Source organism: Sus scrofa, chromosome 6, assembly GCF_000003025.6.
Source record: "Sus scrofa isolate TJ Tabasco breed Duroc chromosome 6, Sscrofa11.1, whole genome shotgun sequence".
NCBI lineage: Eukaryota > Metazoa > Chordata > Mammalia > Artiodactyla > Suidae > Sus > Sus scrofa.
Window position 1 is genome coordinate 31,029,734 of NC_010448.4, and position 20,325 is coordinate 31,050,058.

The following is a 20,325-nucleotide window of genomic DNA, read 5'->3' on the forward strand; positions in this document are numbered from 1 at the left end:
CCACCAAGAGGTCGATTTAATGAGGAAAAGACACACGCTCCCAGAATCCTTTGCTGGTGAGAAGGAGGTGAGGCCACGGATCTGGGAGGAGGAAAGCCACAGTTACCTAATTAAGAACTCACTTTCAGGAGTAAACCCCAAATGCAGATGGCACAGGTGGGCACAAACCCTGCAAGAGCCTGGGTTTTGCTTTTTTTTTTTTTTTTTTTTTTTTTTTTTTTTTTGCCTTCCCTATTCCCTCAAAGCCGAGAGGAGCCAGGGACGGGGCGGGAGGTTGGAACCCACACGCATCCCAGCATGCCAGCCTGTGCCCTGCCGAGCAACTTGACTTGTCTACTGCTTCTAAACAGCTGGAAAAATGTCAAACTGTCATCAGTGATTAAAGTGGGATTTTTCCAAAGGTTTCAAAAATATTTCAGAATTCAAGACCTTATTCCTCTTCCAGACAATAAATCCGAGCAGCCGTCCCGGAACAGATGCATCATGGGACGTGGTTTCCCCGCTGGAGCGCCTCTCGGGGTTGCCAAGATGGAACCGGGCAGGCTCGGCCTGCACTGCGCTCTCCTGGGCAGCGTCAAGCAGGTATTCTCAGCTGTATCCACCCACCCTAGATGCGTGGGCACGCATGTGGCGCCCAACGCTTCTCCCGGCTGGGTATAACCCTGAGCAGTGACTGTGGTGGTTGCATCCGCCCACCCAGCAGCCCTGCAAAAAGCTCGCGAGGACCTGACCTGTGCCTTACCCACCTCAGTGCAAGATCAATCCGTAATCTTCAGGACTCCACGCAAAACAAAAACACGGGCCCGTTGTTCCACAGCGACTTGAGAATTTCGAGATGGCGTCAGCGGAGCATTAAACCAAGTGCTTCTACGCATGCGGCACTGGGCACAGGTCACAAGCCCGTGAAACCAGCCCTGTCTGCGTGCGTGGGAAGCTCCTCAGAGCTCAGTGCACACTGAACATACGTTTTGCCAGTGTCCTGACCTCCTCTGAGTTACTTCTTCTGGCCCGTGGACTTTTCTTCTAACATTTGCTGAGTGCTTACCAGGTAAAGTCTTATTCTTAGCACTCGTGTTAGTGCTATCCTTGTATTATTATATATAATTAAATCATGCATGTAAACATGTAATTATATCATGAATAATACAAATACAAATTATATCACATTATATAGTATATAGTATATCATATAATTAGTTATATACTATATATATACTATAAGTATATTATACATACTATAAATATATTAGGTATACTATAAGTATATTATATATTATACTTATATATACTATAAATATGCATAGTATAAATATATAGACTATAAGCCTATTATAGTATATACACTATAAATATATTAGTGACTTTCTCCTCAGTAAAATGCCATGAGGTGGGGAGTATTACGGTCACAGATGAGGAGACTGAGGCATGGAGAACTGAGTCACTTGCCCAAAGTCAGAAATGGAGTCTGATTGCAGCACAGGAAGTCTGGCTACAGACCCTCCCATGTCTTATTCTTTGCATCCTCTCCCTCGTCCACCCCAGAAAGGGGCAAACATTCAATGCACACCCCTAATTCCATCATGTGGACCACATTGCCGAGTGTCCCCCTGGGCCAGGCCCTAAGTCTGGCCGTGGAGAGCAGTGGTGATGGGCCTTCCTCCACACTCCAAGACTAAGGTGGAGCAGTGGCTGGCAGTCAGGGGTCCCTCTTGGGGTGACGTATAAATGCTCAATCACTGGTGTGACATAGAAACTGACCAATCAGAGAAGACCCCAGAGGCTTGGGTGGGGGTGTGTGAGGCCTGCTATGCCTGTCTTATGCTGTTTGGTTGCTGGATCCTGGGGCCTGAGAGAAGGGGGTCAGCTGGGGCAGCAGAAGAGCCCTGGGAGGCTAAGGGTAAGGTGATAGGAGCCTTTTTGTATTTTAATAGCCAACAAACCGTGCAGACACAAAACAGCTAAACATCTGCCTGCTTCCAGCTCATGGCCTCATGATTACAGATTTCTCCATTGTGTTCCAAAAAGTGTCCTTCTAATTCCAATCTCTAAAAGGCAATTTAAATCCATAGATGCTTAGCACACCTACGGTGTACCATCAGCTTAGGAGGTGCCCGAGGGGAAAGTAGATAAAGGAATAAATAAATTCTGGACTGTGATTGAGATTGGGCCTAGCACACAGTAGCTGCTCCGTTAACACCTGTTAGATTGAGCTACATTGAAACCAGAGGCCCCACTCCTCAACATACAAGTCCAGCTAGGACCATTGTTCTGGACCTGAAAGTCACTGTATTAGTTACCTATTGCTGTGGAATAATTATTCCAAAACATAGCAGCTTAAAACAAGGATCAGGAGTTCCCATTGTGGCTCAGTGGGTTTAGAACCCTACTAGTATCCGTGAGGATATGTGGGTTCGATCCCTGGCCTCACTCAATGGGCTAAGGATCTGGCATTGCCGCAAGCTTTGGCATGGGTTGCAATACGGCTTGGATCTGGTGATGTTCTGACTGTGGCATAGGCCAGTGGACCCCTGGCCCGCAGGGGAGTTTCCATATGCTACAGGTGCAGCCCTAAAAAGAAAAAAAAAAAAAAATACAAGGATCGGCAAACTTTTCCTTAAAAGGCCTGATAGTAAATGTTTCAGACTTGTGAGCCATACGGTATCCACTGCAACTACTCAACTCTCGGAGTCTGAAAGCAGCCATAGACAACAGGCATTCCTGTGGTCCAATAAGACTTTATTTACAAAAACAGACAGCCTGCCCACCTGCAGTTTGTCAACTTCTAGCTTTAAAGAGCAAACATTCAGAGTTCCTTTGTGTCTCAGCGGGTTAAGAATCCGACATAGTGTCCATTACGATGTGGGTTCGATCCCTGGCCCTGCTCAGTGGGTTAAGGACCTGGCATGGTCACAAGCTGCGGCATCAGTCGCGCATGTGGCTCAGATCCAGTGTTGCTAGCCCAGGAACTTCCATATGCCACAGATGGGACGGTAAAAAGAAAACTAAAAACAAACATTCTGTGAGTCAGACTCCAGGGGCAGCTTAGCTGGGCACTTCTGGCTCAGTGTTTCTGATGAGGTTGCTGTCAAGTGGTTGGACGGGATTACAGTCCCCTGAAGACAGTCCTCTCCAGTCAGCAAGGACTGGAGAACCCTCTTCCACCTCACCCACATGGTGGCCAGCAGGCCTCGGTTCTTTGCCAGGTGGCCTCTCCATCAGCTGTCTGAGCATCCTCACGACATGGCAGTTTGTAATTTCAGAGAGAAAAAGTGGCCAGGACAGAAGCCATCATTGTTTTACGACCTTGTCTCAGAGGCAGCATTCCATTACTTCTGGGGTCTTCTCTTCAGTAGAAGCAAATCGGTAAGTCTAGCCCACTCTCAGAGGGAGGACCCACCTGGCCATGAATCTCAGGAGCTAGGGATCGCTGGGGGCTGTCTTGGAGGCTGGCTGCCACTGCCCATCACCTTGCCCTTCATTCAGCAGCCATCCTTTTTTTTTTTTTTTTTTTTCTTTTTGCCTTGTCTTGGGCCACTCCCAAGGCATAAGGAGGTTCCCAGGCTAGGGGTCTAATCAGAGCTGTAGCCACCGGCCTACGCCACAGCCACAGCAACACAGGTATCCGAGCCACATCTGCAACCTCCACCACAGTTTATGGCAACACCAGATCCTTAACCCACTGAACAAGGCCAGGGATCAAACCCACAACCTCATGGTTCCTAGTCAGATTTGTTAACCACTGCGCCACAACGGGAACTCCTCAGCAGCCATTCTTTATGCACCTACCACCACACCTTGGCCAAGCACTGGGAATACAGTGAGATGAGACACAGGCTGTCCCTGCCTCCTTGGCACTGTCAGTATAAATTTTTTCCTAAAACTGTATTATTTGATAATACAAGAGAGAAAGAAAAACAAATAGGAAAAAAAGTTTAGGAAAGATCCCATTATGATTAAAAAAAAAAAAAATCCAGGAGTTCCCATTGTGGCTCAGTGGTTAACGAACCCGAGTAGCATCCATGAGGATGTGGGTACGATCCCTGGCCTTGCTCAGTGGGTTAAGGATCTGCTGTTGCTGTGAGCAGTGGTGTAGGTTGCAGATGTGGCTCCGATCCCACGTTGTTGTGGCTCTGGCATAGGCCAGCGGCTACAGCTCCAATTCGACCCCTAGCCTGGGAACCTCCATGTGCCACCAGTGCGGCCCTAAAAGACAAAACAAAACAAAAAATAAAAACAAAACAAAACAAAACAAAAATTCTATGAACACATAAATGTCCACCTAGCTCAACCAAGAATCCCTAGAATAGAGATTGAGTTCCTGCTGTGGTGCAACAGAGTGAGTGGTGCCTCTGCAGTGCCCAGACACAGGTTTGATCCTGCGCTCAGCACAGTGGGTTAAAGGATCCAGCATTGCTGCAGCTGCAGTGTAGGTCGCAGCTGCAGCTTAGATCTGGGGGGAAAAAAAAGAGAGGTTAAAACCCAGATGCCTACTGGAGCCAGCCAGGCAGCATGAAAAACTGAGCTGCTCCATGCAACAGAGAACGTGGGTCCCGTCTCAAGGGAGCTACTAATTCCATTCAAGTCCACCCTACTGTAGACCTGCTGGACTTTGGGTCTAATGCTGCCAGAACCGATTTTTTTGTGTGTGTGTGTCTTCTGAGGGCCGCACCCTCAGAGGGCAGCACACGGAGGCCCCCAGGCTAGGGGTCCAACCAGAGCCACAGCTGCGGCCTACACCAGAGCCACGCAACACTGGATCCGAACCGCATCCGTGACCCACACCACAGCCCACGGCAACGCCGGATCCCCAACCCACTGACCGAGGCCAGGGACCAAACCCTCAACCCCATGGTTCCCAGTTGGATTATCAGCCACTGAGCCACACAGGAACTCCTGCCAGAACTGATTTTTCAAAAAATGCTCAAAATTAGGATTTTATATTAAATCTAACTTTTAAATATGGGCAATAGTGAGAGATGGTATTTCCAATCACCTATTCCCTGTCTGTCTCAGCTTAGTTTTCCCCAATCTCGGGTCCTGAGGCAAAGGCTTACATGCAGGTGGCTTATACGAGAAATGATCCCAGAAGTGAAAGAGTGAGGAGAAAAGCCGCAAAGAGATGTACTCTAGGGCTGCTCCAGGGCTGGATGCTGCTGGGACTTTCTGGGGGCGCTGACAGCAGGCGTCTTGGAACTGCCGCTCTGGGAATGAAAGAGGAAACATATATCCACCCACTCCCTCCCATTTGGTTAAAGGTGGCCCCACAGGTGTCAGTTTTCCCGCACTTCTCAGTGGCATGTGTGTGGGTGCCGACAGCTTCCCGCTGACATCCCAGGCCCATCCATCAGAAAAGCAAGAGGTCCATAGTGGGGGCTGTCAGGCTTGTCAAAGCAGAGGCTGGAACAGGATAGAGCTGAAAGGATTGGAAGTGATGCACAAGAGGTATCCTCGGTGTGGCCCTCCTGCAGGAGGCAGATGCATCTTCATTCTGTTGAACCCAAGCTTGGTCACATGATTCCTTTGGCCAATTAATAGGAGCAGAAGTAACACAAGACACTTCCGAGCAGAAGCTTTAGGAACTAGCATGCAATTCCCCCTCCTGATCTCTGTCATGACATGCAGCAACACATGCAGCTCGGTCCCTTGGGTCCTGAAGTGAAGATGACATAGATTAGAGCCAGAGCCAATAACACATAGAGTGGTGACTCTCGGTCATTAGGGTTTGAGGATTGTTTGTTACTGTAACAAAGCCTAGTCTAAGCTGATGCATGCAACAACCAAGCATAAAAAGAATTTTATTTATTTTTATTATTTTTTATGCTCTTTTTAAGGCCACTCCCTTGGCACATGGAAGTTCCCAGGCTAAGGGTTGAATCGGAGCTACAGCTAGTGGCCTACATCACAGCAACTCAGAATCCAAGCCGCGTCTGCGACCTACACCACAGCTACGGCAACACTGGATCCTTAGTCCATTGAGCAAGGCCAGGGATTGAACCTACATCCTCATGGATACTAGTCACGTTCTTAACCTACTGAGCCACAATAAGAACTACCTAAAAAGAATTTTAAAACAACACAAAAAACAGCAAAAAAAAAAAAAAAATCCAAAAAATAACAACCAAAAAAACTATGCAAGATGATCAAAATATGCAGGTGTTAGACCAGGATACCATTTTGTCTTAGAAAAACAAAACTCTAGCTTGATAAATGGACTGACGTGGTCTTTGGAGTTCACTTTGCAAGCTGTGGGTTTGGGGAGGGTGGTCTCTGCTCTGTACCATCACATCTTGACCTTGGTGCCAGCCATCAGCAGACCAGGAAGCTTATGAAACGAGGCCTCCTTCCAACTCCTGCATGTTAACAGCATGGGGAGAGAGTGAGATGGATGTACCAAGCAGAAAGGATGGGTAAAATGTGTCCCTCAGGGGGGCGGAAAATGGAAGGGAGGCATCAGACTGAAGGGCTGAGTCTCATGACCTCTCTTTCCACCGAGAACAGAGACTCATAGCTTTACTCTTTGTAAATTCAATAGGGCTTGGTCAGCTCCCCAGGTTTAGCAACATCACCAAATAAATATCGACCCACAGGCTGAGTACAGAACTACTGACCACATGAAGCTCCTTCCCTGCACAGGGCCTTTGCACATGCTGTTCCCCCTGTTTAGAACAACACCACGCAACAGAAACATAATCCAGGCCACAAATGTAATTTTAAAATTTTCTGCCTGCCTCTAGAACGTAAAGAGGAGCGGGTGAAATTAATTCTAATGATAGTCTTTATTTAACTCAATCTATCCAAAATATCATTCCAACATGCAATCAATATTTTTAAACATGAAGGAGATACTTTACATTCTTTTCTTTTCAGACTAAGTCTTTGGAATCTGGTGGGTGTTTACTCTCTCAGCTTATCTCAATTTGGGATTTCAAGTGTGCTGCATTTCAAGTGTGCTATAGCCACATGCGGTTGGTGGCTACTGTATTGGACAGAGCAACTTTAATTTTTTTTACATTATATTTTTGATTGAGTTTGCTTCTTCTTAGGGCCGCACTAGCGGCATATGGAGGTTCCCAGGCTAGGGGTCCAATCGGAGCTACAGATGCTGGCCTATGCCACAGCCACAGCAATGCAGGGTCCAAGCCGTGTCTACAACCTACACCACAGTTCACGGCAACACCAGATCCTTAACCCACTGAGTGAGGCCAGGGATCGAACCCACCACCTCATGGTTCCTAGTTGGGTTCATTTCCACTATACCACGTTGGAAATCCCAGTGCAGCTTTAAAACACACCTCCCCCGGAATCTGACACCTGGCTCCATCTCAGCTAAAACATCACCTCCTCCTCACAAATTTGTGACTGTGCCTGTAAAGTAACAGTTCTTTTATTCCCCATCACATCGCTCTCTATATTCATTTCCTAAGGTTGCTGTAACAAATTATCACAAACTAGATGGTTTAAAATAACAGGAATGTATTCTCCCATAGTCCCTTTTTTTTTTTTTTTTTTTTTTTTTTTTTTTTGGTCTTTTCTAGGGCTGCTCCCACCGCATATGGAGGTTCCCAGGCTAGGGGTCTAATCATTGGCACTATAGCCGCCAGCCTACACCAGAATCACAGCAACGCAGGATCAGAGCCTGTCTGCAACCTACACCACAGCTCACAGAGATGCCAGATCCTTAACCCACTGAGAAAGGGCAGGGATCGAACCAGCAACCTCATGGTTCCTAGTCGGATTTGTTAACCACTGAGCCATGACGGGAACTCTCTCTCCCATACTTCTGAAGACTACATGTCTATAATCAAGGTGTTGAAAGGGCTATGCTTTCTCTGAAGGCCCCAGGGGAGAATTCTTTTGTGCCTCTTTCTAGCTACTGGTGACTGCCAGCAATCTTTGGCCTTCCTTGGCTTATAAAGGCATCATTCCAACCTCTGCTCCTGTCTTCACATCACCTTCTTCCCCTCTGCCTCTATCTCTATGTCTTTTCTCCTCTTCTCATAAGGACAGTGGTCTTATTGGATGACGAGCCCACCCCTACCCAGGAGGAGAGGCAACTCCAAGATTCATCTTAATTAATTACATCCGCCATGGCCTTATTTTCCAATAAGGTCATATTCTGAGGTTTCGGGGAAAGATACGAGGGTGGGAAAGACACCCACCCTCCCCTTCGGCCCACCCTGTATTGTTTGTGCTGTTTTGTAGAACTTAACACATTTGAATTTATCCTGCTGGTTCTCCTCTTTGGCATCTGATTGCTCCACTAAAATTCAAGCTCCACGAGAACAGGGCCCTAGGCTGGCCAGCTATCCCTCCCAGCACTTTGCACAGCTCCTAGCACATGGAAGGCACATGATGAAGAGCTGTTGCAAGGAGAAAAGGAGAGAGAGAGAAAAGCAGGATGGAAGCCGACTTTGTGGTTTGACATTTTTAAGATGGTGCATGGGAATCAAGAAAGGGCTGACATAAGGAGGGGGGAGCAAGGGGGTCCCCAGGGGGCTTCCTACCAGTGGCTATTCAGGGACCAGCCTTTCTAGTCTTCCCAGAAGCTTTAGAATTGGCCCGGCTGGGGCTCCTGGACTCTCTCCTCCGGACTCCTGAAAACCTGCCCTCAACCTGGTTAGCTGGCAAGGCCAGCACCAGGAAGAGGGGTAGAGAGAAAAGGGAAAGAAGAGGCATTTACAGCACCTGCCCAGGTCACATTCTGTGCCATTTTCTTCCCATTGGAGGATTGGCATCTCCTGCAAGGGTGTTCCATCCTCACGCCTGAGGATGCAAAAGCAGCACTGCCACTCAGCTGACTGTGGGTAATGGAAAGAAGTGGCCAGGTCAGGATCGGAGCAAATGGGAGTATACAGATAAGTGGGTCGCTGCTCATCTCGAGGTGATTGTGCTCATAAAGGAGTTTCCTATCTCTCAGTCCTCTGGTTTTTCAAACAAACTCTGAGATCTAGATTTTTAAAGAAAATCATCTAATTAGCAAGTGTTGGCAGGCAGTTCAATTTGAAAAAATTCTATGGGGGAGTCCCCACTGTGACACAGCGGAAACGAATCTGATTAGGAACCATGAGGTGGCGGGTTCGATCCCTGGCCTCGCTCAGTGGGTTAAGGATCCAGCGTTGCCATGAACTGGGGTGTAGGTCGCAGATGAGGCTCAGATCTGGCGTTGCTGTGGCTCTGGCGTAGGCTGGTAACAACAACTCTGATTAGACCCCTAGCCTGGGAACTTCCATATGCCAAGGGTGCAGGCCTAGAAAGACCAAAAAAAAAAAAGAAAAGAAAAGAAAAAGAAAAAATTCCCCCCACAATGCCTATGACCAGAAGTAACTGCTGATTTGCAACCCCTGGTGCAAGGCAATACCTGTTGGCCTTGAAGAATCTGAAATTTCCTAACAGCGTGGATGGCAACAAAGCAGAACGCTGGTCTGTGAACTCATGCAGGTAAACTGAAAGAAAAAAGGCAAGGAACATGTCCAACATCCACAGTTCAGTCCAGCAAACCAGAAACCTTCTCCCCCAGCTCCAGCCTGGTCTCTTGCAGGGGTAATGGGCCTTTGGCTGGCTGTATTTTCACCCAAGTCCTCTCCAAATATTTGCATGACATGTGAAGATTAAGGGAAAGGAAAAGCCCAGCAGTCTCATTGCCCTTTTCCTCCAGTCAAACCAGGGACCAGTCTTCAAGTATCCCCCTCCCAAACACCCAATGTCACCTCCACAAATCCCCCCAAAGACCCTGTTCTTCCTCCCAGAGGGAGGAATATCAGATGGAGTTCCAGACTTTGCCAAGCTCTCTAAGCTGCAGTTTCCCCTTCACTAAGATAAGGGCTAGGTCATACTCCAATTTCATGCAAATTAGAGAAATCTGCTTTTTCTCCACTGCTGCCCTGAGCCGAGGAACACAGTTTGATGAGCACAGAATAACTGAACATCAGGCTTTTGTAATTCCTCATCTAGGTTCGCTTGCTCAGTGAGTGGGTACTCTTGTTCAGTGAGCAGCCTGCACAACCATACATGGCCACCTTAAGCTAGTCTCTCCCTTATTGTGAGAATTAAATGATACTGTCCGTACATGCCACATTACCACAATTTTTTTGGTAAACAGTAAGAACTCAACATGTTATTTTTTATTTTGACGCAGCTGTTAAGGTCCTCGAATAATTTTAGATGGTGTGGAAAGAGAATGAATTAACATTATTGAATAGTGAGAAACATTCCTTTTTCAATTCTCTCATTTCTTCTAGAAAGATACAGTATTTGACACTCCCAACACTTGCTAATACACACGCACGCGCGTGCACACACAATCAGACCTCTAGAAGTCGTTTCCAAGCAAGCTACATGGATAAAGCATTTCTTGATTGGTATTAGCTGTGTTTATCTTTTAAAATATCCTTTTATGGTGAGAAATAGCACTTTAATTTACAGAGGTAGTATCAAGTTTTCTGTCCAAAAACATGGATCTAATTATTTTAAATAAGTCAATCTAAGGAGAAACTTTAAGCAAATAATAGTAGAGGGGGTACCAGAGGTTTTGAAGTTCTGGAGACTCTACACAATTCCAGGCAAGTCCAGGTCTTGACATTTTTACTTTTAAACCAAGAGCTCTCAACTTTCCCAGTATGAAGTTGGAAGAGAAAGCGGGGGTGGGGGGGGGGGAATGGGGATTTGTGCAAATATTTAATGGCCAGAGGTTCCCTACTCACTGTGTCTAGAAGGAGGGTTCCAGGCCCTTGCCCTTCTGGTTTCCCAGCAAGGAGTACGTCCATTCGCTCCCAACCCAACTCAAGAGTTTGCTCCTGCAGAGCTCCTGACTTTCAGAAACCCTCACCTCTCACCTCTCCTGAGGTGTGCCTGGCTCCTGGGTCCTAAGCTTTGCAGATCTTCCCAGGAGGGCCTAGAAGGACTGGGTCCTCTAAGTTCCGCTAAGCCCAGGCAGAAGCGGACTCGGGACACAGCCCAGGGGCCTGCCGGCAACTTTCCCCCACCAAGCACAGCCACTGCTCGCTCCAAGATTAACGAGGAGTGAGCGGGGCACCCTACACAATGCGGCTGTTTGATCCCGCGACTCTCGGAATCGCAAACAATTTATTGCCATTAGACGACGTTGTCAGGCGCTAATTTCCTGGTGGCGCTCTATCACAGGCCTCGATACACCAGGGCAGGGGGCTCCGAGGCCCGTGGGCTGGGGGCGCCGAAGGAACTGTCGCGAGCCAGGCAGGGGTTCCCCTAACGAGGCTTTAATGAGAGGAGAGCAGCCGGCCTTTGTGAAGAAGCCCAAGGAGGCGGCGGCCGGACCGGCGCTCTGCGAAGTCACTTCCTTCCCCAAGCCCCGAGCGCCATGAACCCCGCTGAGAGCCAGCTGCGGCCACCAAGCCGGCTGCCCACTGCGGGCACTCTTGAGCCCGGGCCACCCTCGCCGGTTCCGAACTGCAACTTCGGCAGGAAACGCAGCATCTCCATGCAACAATGCAAACGTGCTCATTACCATCTTGTCAATATGCATGAAGAAAATGCGCTAGGCTGGCCGAGCCCCATCGCCCGGCTCTGGCCTCAGCATCCAATAAAGGGACATATTCATCTCCCAAGATGGATGAGGAGGGGGCGCCTCCGGGAAGGCAGATCCACGAGGGGGAGGGGACAGAACCTGGAGAGGAAGAGCAAGCAGAGGAAATAGGCGCGCAGAGGAGAACCTGAGAGACTGACCAAGAAATCGTCGTGGATAATAAATTAGGATGCAAGAGAGGGAGGAAAGAAAGAATGAGAAACGAGGGCGAGGAAGAGCAACACGGAGAGTCAGGGAGAGGGGGAAAAAAAAAAGAGACATAAAATAAGGAAAGAGGGAGGGAGCAAAACTGAGAAAAGTGAGCTGTAAAGTGGTCCAGAGGAAAAAAGAAAACAGCAAAAGAGGGAACGGAAGGAAGAGAAGAAAAATCAGGGACCCAGAAATCAAATACAGTAGAAAATGGGAACACAGACGGATAGAGAAAAGCAAAAGACAGGGAGGGAGTGAAACAGCTCGGGTCAGGTGGAAAAGGATGATCCCGGAGAGGTAAAGAAAAATACCATCCCTCGCGCCGAGGGCCAGGTTTCCCGATCCAGGCCCTTCTGAGCGCTCCGCTCAATGGCTACTTGGAGACCCAGGGACGCGGGCCAGTTGCGGGAGGCGCAGGGGAGGAGTGGGAGCCAGGGGTCTGCCGGCCTGCCTTGCGCCCCTCCTCGGGCGGCCCGGCCCGCTGCGGGTGCTCGGGCCTGGCTGGGGGCCCACCCCGCCCGTCGCGGCCAGCCTCTGGCCTGGCCATTCCAGTGGCCTCTCCCTCACCGAGAGTAAAGTTGGCAAAGTTTCTCCCAAAGTTTTCCCGTCGCTTCTCTGCACGCAGGGAGGGGCTCCGAGGCCCCGGCAGCTGGTGGGGAGCGGCAGCCTGTTCCGGGGGCGGCTCTGGAGGCCACCGGCCCGCGCTTCCTGGGTACTGAGGTCTGCATTCCTCGCCAAATACATATCCCTCCCGGTGCGGACACCAGGCCACGCACTCGGGCGTCCACGCGGCTGCTAATAGCGGAGAGAGAGAGAGAACGCAGAAGAGAGAGAGGGAGAGAGAGAGAGAGAAAGAAAAAAATATTCTCAGCTCAATTTAAGTCTCATGGAAAGGGCTTACAACTGTAATTAAATCATTAAATTCTTGTCTACGCTTCACAGAGCGGAGAGAAATTAACTTCCCACCAACCTCATTTTCTATTTGAACATGAAATAATGATTTTCTGCCCGTCTAATTACAAAGCCAACATCTGATCAAGCCAGCATCCAGAGGGGATTATCGCATGCACGAGTATTAGACCTCATTACCAGCTTGAGTGCAAAATTATTACATCTTGTAATTGGATGGTGAGATTTATATACAGATCGGCCCGGTTTCTGTAAGATTGTAATTACAAGCTTCGTTGGTTAGCTACTTATCAGAACTTTGCAGGAAAACAAAACAAATGACTGAGGAAAACGAGCATTTCATTAACCTGTAACCCGAGCGCGGGGGGAGGGAGCGGTGGGAGCGTGCGCCGCGGCGTCTGCAGGAAGCGGAGGGATCGCGGGTCTGCACTGGAGCCGGGGGACTCGGGCCTGGAAGGGAAGGACAGAAGATGGGCCTCGGCGGGGAGACAGGGCTACAGAGGCGCCCCCAAAGACGGGCACGCGCGGGCACCGTGGGGCTGGGCCAGGAGGGTATAGGAAGGGGGCCTGCTGGCTCTTGCCTCCTGTACAGAGCGCGGCGCAGCCCCGGAGCCTGGCTGGTCACCAGCCCAGGACATACGTCAGGCCGAGGCTCCAGGTGCGAGACCGGGGAGCGCTGCTGTGTGAGCTAAGCGAGTGGTCTGAACACCCTCGCGCATTCCCCACGCTCTGGGCCGCGTTCAGAGAGTCTGCATCAAGGTTTCGAAGTGCTTTGTGCTCTGAGAATATTGGAAGAGAGCGAGATGGTGGAGAAAGGTTTGCACGAGGCGCGTTTTTTGCGCACAAGCCTTTCCCAAATCAACTTCCCATGCACCTGCCTTTCCTCCCTGTCTAAGTGTGTCACTTTGACCCCATCTTTTGAATTACAAATCCCTGTAAAAGCCTTGGCTGTCCTCGGATCCGAGATCTCAGACGGGAGCCGGCTTCATTGGCCGGATGGAGGTAGGGAGAGCGAGCGCCACGTCGGGGCTTGGCTGCCTAGGATTCTGAGTCCCGACTTGGGCCGCGGATTGCCCAGGCCAGGGCAGGGCTGATATCAGCTGGAGACTAGGACAGCGGAGAGGCCGCTTCTGCTCACGATATAGGATGCCTGGAGGTATCTAATTAATCGAGGTTCTTGGGTCAACATCTGGGTTGGAAGCTCACTTTCTGGGTCACGGGCCCCAGGCCTGGAGTGGCTAGTTCACTGAGAACAGCCTCGCCCCTTTCCTGGCCTCTTTCCCGCCTTCCCACAGTCCAGCGAAGCCAGGTCGATAGCTGGTTAATGCAGATGGAAGAAGCCTCTGCAGGGTTCATTGTTCTCTCTTTTACTTCTGGAAAAGCTGAGTTAAATAGTGGCCCAGTGCAGCCTCAGTTTCCCCACCTCGGAGTCTCCCTCTTAGCCCCACCCCGGTCAGGTGCCGCAGTTGGTGCAAACTCTAGTATTTCAGGGCGGTGGAGGCTCTGGGACTGACGTCTAGGAAACGCTCCAGGAAATAACGTTACCTTCAACTTTGTAATCCTGAGATTTTTCTCGAGAAGGTGAGCCCATGATTCTGTATGCTTTTTCACTGCAAACGAAATCAGACACCTGGGGAAATATTTCAAACCCAGAGCTTTCCCCTGATATCTGCCCTTCTGGTGAGACTCCAGCTAAGGCCAACGTCCAGCACCAAGAAGAAGCAGGTGGGGAGGGAATAAGAGAAACAGCTTGACCCAATTCGAGAAGGCCACCGCTTAGTTTCCCCAATCGAACCCCAATCCTAGCTGCCCCCAAATTTGTGTTCTCCCCAATTTTCTCCGACTCTCAAACCTCCTGGAGTCATGGGCTCGAGGGAAGAATGGTGGAGAGAGGCAGGGGTGGGGTGGGGGTCAAAACTGGGTGCCAGTGGGAGTTCATTCCGGAACGCAGCTCCCCAGAGCTGCTGAGACCGGAGATAAGTCAGGAACAAGGCTTTCCAAGCCCTCCACTCTGGTGGAATTCGGCTTCGATTCCTCTATCAATCAGCGCTCAGCGGGCCAGTTTCCGCCTCTTAGCCGGGGCTGGCAACTCCTAGGCAGTCTACGCCCCGGTGTTGTTCCCGGAGCGTTCCCGCTGCAGGCCTGGCCTCTGCGTCGTCGGTCGCCGTGGCGGCCTAAAGCGTTTAGCCCGGAGCCGCGGCAATACCGGGAATTTCAATCCCGCACTCCCCAAGCCGTGAAGGTGGGCGCCCGGATACGGGGATTTCAGGTTTGATGTAGGGAATATCCCACTGTAAAACTACAAGGCTTGCCTCCCATCCCCACCCAAGCGGGTGGGAGGATCCTCGCCGCAAGAAAACAGGTCGGTCTGGAGACCGGGGAGCAGAAGAAGGGGTAGTGTCGAAACGAAGAATCTCTACGGACCGAAAATTCCAATATACAAAGTTCTCCAAGCGCTCTCCAAAAGTTCCTGGGGCCTCAGCCACCCAGCTCCCTGCTCCGCCCCCACCCCACCCACCCCAGCTTTGGGCGCCCGTAGGCTCCACTGTCCTGACGTCGCTCCCCAGATCCCCGGGGAGTCCACCCTGCGGCGCCCACACCCGCGCCGGGAATCCGCCATTTCTAATGAGAGATTCGCACCCTGACAGCCGTGCGGCGTTAACGTGGTTAATTTCAAGGTTTGGTCCTCTGGAGTAGGGGGCTGCTTCGCCTCCCTGGGCAGTGAGATGGTCCTTGAAGACTGGACTAGAACGCACCCCGCCCGCGCACTCGGCAAGCTCCCACCCTACGCCTCTGAGAGTAGCCCGGAGTCAAGAGGTGCGAGCTGGAAAGGGGGCCCGGGCAGAGTAAAACCCCAGCGCCTGCCCGAGACCTGGTCTGGACCCGACCCAGGCCCCGCGCGCTGGAGCCGACGGAAAGGTACCGAGAGGCGGGAAGCTGGAGGGGCGAGCTGACCCTGTTCTAACCCCGTCCCCGCGCCTCTCGCTCCCCCTCCCGCCGCAGGCCAGAGGGGGCGGGAAGGGACTCTGAGAGTCCCTTCCCGCCCCGCCCGGCCCCGCCCTGCGCGCAGTATCCGCGGGGGTGGGCGGCCTAGCCTGCAGGCCGCCCAAGCGATTGGAGACTCGCGAAGGAGACGCAAGGAAAAGTCGAATAAGAGGGCGCAACGTCAGACCCGAGATTTGGGGAAGGGCGAGGGAGGGGGGAAGGGCGGAGACGGACACACGGACACAGATACAGACACGCACACCCCGCACGGCAGGCGCCCAAAGTGTCCGCAACTTTAGGCTGCCTTAGCTCAGGGCGCAGAGGCAAGGGACAGGGGTGCGGGGCGTGTAGTGTGAGTATAGAGAAATAGATTTTCAAAAGAAGAAATGGAGTGAAGAGAAGAGAAAGGGGAGAAAAGGGAATAGTAAGAAAAGGAAAGAGAAGGAGAAAGAAGAGTTTTGTAGTGTCCAGGAGCGCGAAAGAGCCCGAAGGAGCGGAAGCGGTCCTGGGGGAAAGAGGAGCGCTGAGAGGGAGGGGAGGGGAGAGGAAGGGCGAGGAGGGGGAGTGAAAACTAGAGGAGGGCGAAGGAAGCTCGGAGCGACACTGCTCAGGGAGAGGAGGGCAGTGAGGAGCGAGGCGCGGGCAGAGGCAGCTCCGGCTGCCGAGAGGAGGGAGCGCGGCGCAGAGAGGAGGGGCTTGCGGGCCCGTAGAAATGTCAATCAGAGCCCGGAGCCCCGGGAATCTCCGCCAATCTGTTCGGACCTGACCTGGCTCCTTGCCGCCGCCGCCGCCGCCGCCGCCGCTGCCGCCGAGCAGATCAATAGGCGAACGCGGAGTGCAGCGCAGCGCGGGAGGCAGCGCGGCCCCAGCCCGGCTCAGCCCCTGATGAGCGCCGAGCCCGCGGGCGGCGCTGAGCTGGGCGGCCCGGGGGGCCTGGCCCCCTCTCCGTCCGTGCCCCGCGGGCCACCATGTCCTTCCCCCAGCTCGGATACCAGTACATCCGCCCGATCTACCCGCCCGAGCGCCCCGGGGCCGCCGCCGGCGGTGGGAGCGCCGGGGCCCGGGGCGGCCCGGGAGCCGGAACCTCAGAGCTGGCCGCCTCGGGGTCCCTGTCCAACGTGCTCTCGTCCGTGTACGGGGCGCCCTACGCCGCGGCGGCCGCGGCAGCCGCCGCTGCCCAAGGCTACGGCGCCTTCCTGCCCTACGCGGCGGAGCTGCCCATCTTCCCGCAGCTGGTAAGTGCCCGGGGAGCCGCGGCTAGGGGGTTGGAGCTGGGGCGCCGAAGGAGGTGAGCCCGCGAGAGTAGATTAGCGGGGCCTGGGCCGGGAGGGTGGAGGCGGCGACTGCCAGCGCTCATCCGCGCTGCCTTGGCGCGTGTCCCTTCCTTCTCCTGTGCGTACAGGGCACGCAGTATGAGCTGAAGGACAGTCCGGGGGTGCAGCATCCGGCTGCGGCCGCCGGGTTTCCGCACCCGCACCCCGCCTTCTACCCATACGGCCAGTACCAGTTCGGGGACCCGTCCCGTCCCAAGAACGCGACCCGGGAGAGCACTAGCACACTCAAGGCCTGGCTGAACGAGCACCGCAAGAACCCCTACCCCACCAAGGGCGAGAAGATCATGCTGGCCATCATCACCAAGATGACCCTCACCCAGGTGTCCACCTGGTTCGCCAACGCGCGCCGGCGCCTCAAGAAGGAGAACAAGATGACATGGGCGCCCCGCAGCCGCACCGACGAGGAGGGCAACGCTTACGGGAGCGAGCGCGAGGAGGAGGACGAAGAGGAAGATGAAGAAGACAGCAAACGCGAACTGGAGCTGGAGGAGGAGGAGCTCGGGGGGGAGGAGGAGGACACTGGGGGCGAGGGCCTGGTGGACGACGATGAAGACGAGGAGATCGATTTGGAGAACTTAGACGGTACGGCCGCAGGGCCTGAGCTGGCCCTGACTGGGGCAGCGCACAGGGACGGCGACCTCGGCCTGGAATCCATTTCAGACTCCAAGAATAGCGACTCAGATGACAGTTCCGAGGGCTTGGAGGAGCGTCCACTGCCCGTCCTGAGTCTGGCCCCAGTGCCACCGCCGGTGGCCGCGGCTCTGCCATCTCCTCCTTCGCCCTCAGCGGGCCTGGACCCCTGCGCTGCTGCACCAGCGCCCGCCTCGGCCTTGCAGAAACCCAAGATCTGGTCCCTGGCCGAGACGGCCACAAGCCCGGACAATCCGCGCCGCTCGCCTCCAGGCGCGGGGGGTTCTCCCCCCGGGGCAGCCGTCGCGCCCCCAGCCCTGCAGCTCTCTCCCGCCGCCGCCGCAGCCGCAGCTCACAGACTCGTCTCAGCGCCGCTAGGCAAGTTCCCCGCTTGGACCAACAGGCCGTTCCCCGGCCCGCCGCCCGGCCCACGCCCGCACCCGCTCTCCCTACTCGGCTCGGCCCCTCCACACCTGCTGGGACTTCCCGGAGCCGCGGGCCACCCGGCTGCCGCAGCCGCCGCCTTCGCTCGGCCGGCGGAGCCCGAGGGCGGAACAGGTGACTGCTGAGCGCAGGATGCGGAGGGAGGGGGGCGAGTCTGGAGGTCGCGTCAGGGCTGGAGGAGTCGCACAGGTCCCCAGGGGCGCAAGGCGCCGACCACTCCGCGTCTGCCTCCCCGCGGGCCTGGGCGGCGGAATGGAGCGCTCTAAAAGCCCTCCTTTTTCTTCCCCGCTTCCCTTAGATCGCTGTAGTGCCTTGGAAGTGGAGAAAAAGTTACTCAAGACAGCTTTCCAACCCGTGCCCAGGCGGTAAGAGACCCCGTTCTGGGGAGGGGTGTTGGGACCGGCAGGCGGGGCGGGGGCGGGGGGGAGTGCAGAGGAAACTCGGGCTTTTGCCCGGGAGGGGTTGGTGGGGGAGCAGCTAGGACAAGCTTTTAAAAGGGAATGAAACACAACCCACCGTCGGCCCCGCGGGCCCAGAGATGTCTCCACAGTCCCAATCAGGCACCCGGGCTCGGCAACGGGTACCTCGCTTTGGAACCCCGAGTCCGGCCCGTCCAGCAGGCCAGGCCCATGGATCTGGAGCAGGCGGTGGCTCCCGTGCAGCCCACTTTCTTCTCCTCCCGGGACCAAGCGTCCTGACGCCTCCCGCCCATCTTTTAGTGAAACCGGGAGACCAACACCTACAGCTGGACCTCATTTCGCCTTCAGACGCCTCCCTGCCCCGGCCTCAGCCCTGGGTTGGGTCTCTCGGTCCTAGGCAGCTTCGGCGCCCCAACTCGCTTCCTGTGCTACCACTGCCTCTCTCTTGCAGGCCTCAGAACCACCTGGACGCTGCTCTGGTCTTATCGGCTCTCTCCTCATCTTAATTCTTTTTTTTAAAAAAAATTTAAATTGTTGTAATAATTGTAAAAAAAAATCGCTCTGTATAGTTATGACTTGTAAGCATGTCGTGTATGAATACCTAAAAAGAAAACTCAACAGAAAAAGAAAGAAAAGAAAACAAGTCCCCCGCAGCCCTCCCCCAGTGGCTTCTGTACCCCACAGTAGCTGAGTTTGTGAGGTTTGTTCGGTTGATTTGGGGAGGGGGGGTGGAGTTTCCGTGAGAATAGGCGTGTCTGACATTTTTTGTATATACAGAAAAAAGTGTACATATGTGTGAACCAAATTGTACAAGAAAGTATCTATTTTTGGCTAAATAAATGAGCTGTTACCACTTTGACTATATCCTGCCTGTCTGTCGGGGCTGGATCTGTTTGGTGTCTTTTGTCTTTTGTTTTGCTCCCCCCGCCAGCATGTTCGAAGAGTCTCTGGAAGCCGTGGAAAAGAGGGTCAGGCGAGAGTGGACCCCGTGGTCAGAGGAGAGCAGAGGCAGAGGAGAGGCAGCAGTGGCCCAACTACGAGGTGACGAGGTGACGCTGGAGAAAAGGCAGCTGGAGAAGTACCCCAAGGTGCAAGAGAGAAAGGGCAAAGGGGACAGGTGGGAAATGGGTCAAGATTGCCTACAAGGAGCTGGGAAACCGGGCCCAAGCCACCAGTCCACTGGAGCAACCGAGGGGTCTTGGGATCACAGAGCAGAAAGACTCAGAGAAGGAGCTGGATGCCCCCCCCCCACACACACACACACAATTGAGACACAATTAAGACTTTCTCAGTCTTCTGTAAAGGGCTGGGCATGCTCTGCTTAGGCCCCTGTCCAACCACATGGCACCCCCAGACTGCTTCCTATAGATGCAGGGATGGAGGATGGAAGTGATTTGGGAGGATATGGGGGAGCGGGAAACCTACAGGTACACACCCTTGCCTCTTGGTGACTTCGCCTGGACAGTATTGCCACTTGGGACATTTAGGTCCAGGTAGCATCTGTGCGTCCTGACACCCCCAGTGGGTTGAAAACCCAGTGGGTTTTCTGTAGGTGCCCTTAAAGGGTAACTGTCTGAGTTCCTGGCACTGCTGGGGGTTCGGGCTGCTGCACCCACCAGTCTGGCCTGGATTCCGGCTCCTGGCTGGACTAGGGTGGGCGGGCCAGGGGAGGGAGCCAGGAAATTTGGGACTGGAGCTCCCTCTACAGGACAAAAGGGCCGATTGGCGCCTGCCTTTGAGGCCTCTCCAGCCAGGCCTGACTTCTCATGCTCTCCACGCCTTCTTTTTCCTCTTGTGGTTGGCCAGCCTTGCCCACCTTTGCCTTGGAGAAGTTGTAGGGATGTTGGAAGAGTGG

General features: G+C 53.3%; 2 protein-coding genes across 3 annotated transcripts; one reads left to right on the top strand and one right to left on the bottom strand.

Moving 5' to 3' along the window:
- Positions 6,060–16,613, bottom strand: LOC110261350. Its single transcript, XM_021097536.1, has 6 exons — positions 16,599–16,613; positions 16,411–16,525; positions 13,006–13,275; positions 12,317–12,544; positions 9,359–9,443; positions 6,060–6,350 (listed from the first exon to the last, which is right to left on the bottom strand). Exons 1-6 carry the CDS (start codon positions 16,611–16,613, stop codon positions 6,281–6,283), a joined length of 783 nt encoding a protein of 260 aa, XP_020953195.1. The 3' UTR covers positions 6,060–6,280.
- On the top strand, positions 15,186–19,334 carry IRX3 (iroquois homeobox 3). Of its 2 annotated transcripts, none has more exons than XM_021094166.1 (4): positions 15,186–16,878; positions 17,046–18,165; positions 18,350–18,416; positions 18,771–18,915. In XM_021094166.1, the coding sequence occupies exons 1-4, from the start codon at positions 16,612–16,614 to the stop codon at positions 18,865–18,867; spliced, it is 1,551 nt and encodes a 516-aa protein (XP_020949825.1). In that variant the 5' UTR covers positions 15,186–16,611; the 3' UTR covers positions 18,868–18,915. The 2 variants fall into 2 exon arrangements, with proteins under 2 accessions (XP_020949825.1, XP_003127029.3); XM_003126981.4 differs by lacking the exon at positions 18,771–18,915 and adding an exon at positions 18,922–19,334 and having other exon boundaries at positions 15,189–16,878.

What these genes read in the sequence shown, in the direction of transcription:
- IRX3 (XM_021094166.1), top strand. Translation starts at nt 16,612, where the DNA reads ATGTCCTTCCCCCAGCTCGGATACCAGTACATCCGCCCGATCTACCCG. An exon ending in TGCCCATCTTCCCGCAGCTG is followed by an intron (nt 16,879 to 17,045) that starts GTAAGTGCCCGG and finishes CTGTGCGTACAG; the next exon opens with GGCACGCAGTATGAGCTGAA. An exon ending in TTCCAACCCGTGCCCAGGCG is followed by an intron (nt 18,417 to 18,770) that starts GTAAGAGACCCC and finishes CCCATCTTTTAG; the next exon opens with TGAAACCGGGAGACCAACAC.
- LOC110261350 (XM_021097536.1), bottom strand. An exon ending in CGGCGGCGGCAAGGAGCCAG is followed by an intron (nt 13,276 to 16,410) that starts GTCAGGTCCGAA and finishes GCTGGTGACCAG; the next exon opens with CCAGGCTCCGGGGCTGCGCC. An exon ending in AGATTCTTCAAGGCCAACAG is followed by an intron (nt 6,351 to 9,358) that starts GTATTGCCTTGC and finishes GTTAACATGCAG; the next exon opens with GAGTTGGAAGGAGGCCTCGT.